This window comes from Echinops telfairi, unplaced genomic scaffold (assembly GCF_000313985.2).
Source record: "Echinops telfairi isolate 266 unplaced genomic scaffold, ASM31398v2 ScPeMD7_7466;HRSCAF=8504, whole genome shotgun sequence".
Lineage (NCBI taxonomy): Eukaryota > Metazoa > Chordata > Mammalia > Afrosoricida > Tenrecidae > Echinops > Echinops telfairi.
The window spans coordinates 2106554-2110882 of NW_022111366.1; the positions used below are offsets into that span (position 1 = coordinate 2106554).

The 4329-nt window shown below is 45.7% G+C and overlaps 1 protein-coding gene across 1 annotated transcript in view; it reads left to right on the forward strand.

Annotated features, from left to right (window-relative positions):
* Positions 1-4329, forward strand: part of LOC101646633 (myomegalin) — a 190319-nt gene that overhangs the window by 4043 nt on the left and 181947 nt on the right. Inside the window, exon 2 of the mRNA XM_045283712.1 lies at positions 2002-2153. Coding sequence (XP_045139647.1) covers positions 2002-2153 — 152 coding nt within the window. The remainder of the gene's footprint in view (positions 1-2001; positions 2154-4329) is intronic.

Sequence of the window (4329 nt, forward strand, 5' to 3'; positions counted from 1 at the left end):
TTTGGGTCCATCTGTCCATTTTGGAAGAAAAAAGAAAGGAAGGAAGGAGAAGAAAAACGCCTAAGATGGCATTTTGCCTCTTGGCTCCTGAAGACCCCTGTGCCCACACACAGTGCATCTTGCGCCCAGGGCCAGTCTTGCTCTCACTGCCCAGCAAAGTCTGTGGAGCTGGAGGTATTGTGACGGCTGCTATTCTTTCGGATTGAAAAGTACGTAGTTCACTAATAGGCTCACTGCTTCCTTCTGTCAACCAAAAGAAAGTCCATCTTCCCTTTCTTCTACCTGAGTCTACGGCTGCCTGTCAAACAGGCCATTTTTGTACCTTGCTTGACCAAACGCTTGCTTTTTTAAATTCTTGCTAAAGGTTATTTCCCACCGGCGGGCATGGGGCAGTAGCCGACTAGCCTTTCACTAGGTCCTCCCAGGACACTGCTGGTCAATGGGTGGATCGTGTCTCTGCCCTTTGCCTGCTCCCCCTGACCCTTGGCCTGTTATAATCCCTTAGCTACTAAGGCAACACAGCATTGGAAACTGCTCAGAAGGACCTAGGGGACCCTGGTGGTGAGCACACGTTGCGTGCTAACCACAAGGCTCGCAGTTTGAAGCCGACAGGCGCTCCTTAGGAGAAAGGTGAGGCAGCCTGCTTCCAGAAAGATCTAGGGAGGAGTTCCACTCTATCTTACAGGGACTCGATGCGTCAAAAGAGACTCAATGGCACTAGATGGGACGACAAGGGAGTCTGAAAGCGAGAACCTAGATTTGAATACTGGTTCTGCTTCTTCTTAGCAAGATGCTCTCGGGAAAGCAGACTTTTTAACCCTGTGTTTATTTGTCAGTAGAAGGGATAGAATAACCACACTGGTTACTTGTAATGCCTTTTTTAAGATGTTGCCTGTTACAATGGTTATTATTTTTAAAAATACTAGCTGGAAAGAGTCTCTGTAGATGGAGTTGTAAAAATGTCAGCAAGTAGGTTGATCTTTCAAAAGGGTTATTTAGATTGTATTTTGTCCTGCAATAAACCCTTCCAAGCTCTAGTGCTTTAAAGTAGGGATTTGTATACTGTGGCTCATACGCCCACGGCCCGTTTTCGTTAATAATGTTTTATGGCTACACAGTCATTCATTTACATATTTTCTACATCTCCTTCGGGCTATCAGGGTAGAGTTGAGTAGCTGTTACAGAGACAGTATGGCTCACAAGCCTAAACCATTTACTGTCTGATCCTTTAAAAAAAAAGTTTGCTCACCTTGGTTTAAAACTTCAACGATGTATTATTGTGCCTGAAAATTCTGTGGGTTGATAAGCAGGGCAAGTGACAGCAAGGCCGGCCTGGTGCGACTCTGTGCCTCACTGAGAGAAGAGGAACTAAGTATGGGAAGGGCCCGCCCGAGGAAACCAAGAGCCCAAGTGTCTTCAGATGGTTTCTTTTTTGATGAGCTCACTGGGGATCGTTCCGGCAGCAGCATCTGATGCTTTGAGTGGGGCCAAGGTCTTTGAGCATCTTGCTCATGTCTAGCAACTGATGACGCACTGTCAATCGGGGCGTCTTTATTGCACCCTCCCGGGCCCCTCCTCTTCTTCTTTGGGAGTAGACTACACTGCATTCTTCACGGCATGCTGATCCTAGGGTTCCAGAAGAGATGCGCAGGAATGCAAAGTCTCTCAGCGCCCCGTCTCTAGAACTTTCACAACAGGATCTTCATCAGAGTCTGTTGGCCGTATAGCAAGGGAGTATCCTAGCCAGATTCAAGGGAAGGAGAAATAAGCCCTGTTTCTTCATGACAGGAGCAGGGACATGGCATTGCAAAGGGGCATGAATACAAACTAGTCTGAGCGCGCGGGACTGTAAGAATATGATCGACGATGGCCTGTTGGGTCTGTGAATTGTTTCGGTGAGGCCTACAACTGGCTTGCATTTTGCAGAAATGGAACTGTGCTGTTGAATGATCATGGTGCCACTATTTCATAAGCCTTTCTGTGGTTCCCTCTCCCTGGCAGGTCTTCTCAGGGACACGAAAAGCCGAGGCCCTCCCCCACACTCGCAGACGTGGAGAAGTGGTGAGAAGCTCTCTTTGGGGCAGACACATGCTTCAAGGACATTTGAAAAACCCCCTCAGGTGCAGACCCAGGCCCTTCGAGACTTTGAGAAGGTAAGTCCCAAAGGTGGATACTTGTGGTGCCACTAGAAGCAGTACCCGGAATATTTTTATGTCTTAAGAAAACCTGGCCTGTAGATTAGTCTGATTAGGAGCCATGTCTGTCCTGGTGACATAGTGGTTATGCCTTGGGCTGTGATCTGAAAAGTCACCAGTTGGAAACTACCAGATGCTCCTTGGAAGAAAGATGGGGCTTTTTACTCCCGTCAAGAGTTCCAGTCTCAGAAACTCACAGAGGCAGTTCTAACCTGTCCTGTAGTGTCGCTGAGTTGTCAATGGCTCGATGGCAGTGAGCTTTTGAGTTACCATAATGGTGTCTCTTTTCAGTGTATATGTCTCAATATGCCTTGTGTTGGGGGCTGTGATTCACAGACCGTTAACTGTACTAATGAATTTGGTATTCACTGTGTATATGACTAATTAACTTTTCACATAGTCTCAGTAAGTTTCAATGGCGCCCTTGAGAATCTTAACTGGACCACAGTGAGCCAGAAAACCCAATCCAGTCTATTATGATTATATTTTATGTTGCTGGATTGGACCACTCTAAAGACCTGGGCACTGTCTGTAGTATAAGGTGACTTAACCCCAACCATTTTCTTCTCAATAAGAAGAGTGTTGCTTGAAACTCTTGAACTATTCTGTCTCTTGATGTGTTTGTCCTTAGATTTGGTCCAGAGCAATGACTGATTTTATAGTAGAGGTCACCTGCTCCTGTGCCCTGGGCTGTTCCCAAGTTCTCTGCCTGGTAGGACCTATCCTCTGGCGTTTAAATGGCCCAGAGAGGGAGACCCAGGATTTGTTATACCATTGTGTTCTAAAACAGGAAATGGCTCTTTGGTGACCTCCGGGGATGCCCAAGGCCAGACACATACAAGTGATGCATAAATACTGAGATAATTTGGTTTCTTTCTTAATTGAGTTGATAGCTTTTGACAAATAATGAAGTTCTATTTTTAAAAAGATGAATATATCAGTGTTGATATGACTTTTCCCAGACCTATTAAGGTAATTTTTCTCAATTTTTAAATAGACATCTTCTGCTTGGAGTTAAGGTAAACCCTGCCAGAAATTCCTGTGAGCCAAAAATATGCTCCTTAGAGTATGTCCCTGAGAATTGAACCGCGAACTCTTGGTCTCTTTTATTAAGGGCTGTCATGGATACTGAGAGATAGAGACAGGGAGGGAGGGACAGAGGGCAAGAGAGGGAGAGAGAGCATGAGAGAGAGCACTACCTTGTAGAAATATCAAGTGGCTTTTCAAGATTAAACCTCTGAGCAGTTGTGTGGTGGGAGTGGGGGTGTCTGTCTCCCAACTCCTGCCTCTCTGTTCACCCTGTGGTTCCACTACAACATAGATAGGGGGAGCAGAGCTGCGGAGCTACCCACGGTTGGGTAAAGTGTTCTGTGGAAGATAGTCTGCCCACCCCATTGCCCTCCTGGCTGAAAGATGGTCTGGAGCAGACGTGTGTGGATGTTGCCTTCACGGTGGGATGAATGCCGGGGACTACGGGAGAGGTACAACATGGACTAGGGCGGAAGTGAGCGGGGGCAAACTGAGTTTCAGAGGTGACGTCTTAAGTGCTTTTCTCTTAAAATTCAGGTCTGATTTGCTGATTAGTCCTTACTTCTCAATGCTGGGAGCCATTGGCAGAAATCAAACCAGGAAGCAGAGGAAAGCCCACTAAGAGTTACTTTAAATCTCTCTCTCTCAAGCATAAAGTAACAAATGGAGAGAGCTGCAGAAAGCTCATGGAAAAATTCCAGTGTCTTTTAAATCCCTATTTCAGGGGACAAAGTATTTTAAGTACCCCCATAGATAACAACAAGAATAAGACATACTTCTTTGTCAAAAAAAGCATTACCAATAAGTTGAACCGCAACATGGTGTGTTAGTCTGAGTTGTCTAGAGAAACAAATTCATAGACACTCATATGTGTATAAGAAAGAACTTTATATAAAAGAGCAATTGAATATTGAGAAAACATCCCAGCCCAGTCCACATCAAGTCCATAAGTCCGATATTAGCCCATCTGTCCAATACCAATCTATAAATTCCTCTTCAGATTCACGAAACACATGCAATGACACCAAATGCGGAAGGAACACAGACCAGTGGGTGGGAAGTCTTGTGGATCCAGTGGCAGTGGAAGCATCTCAGCATTGACAGG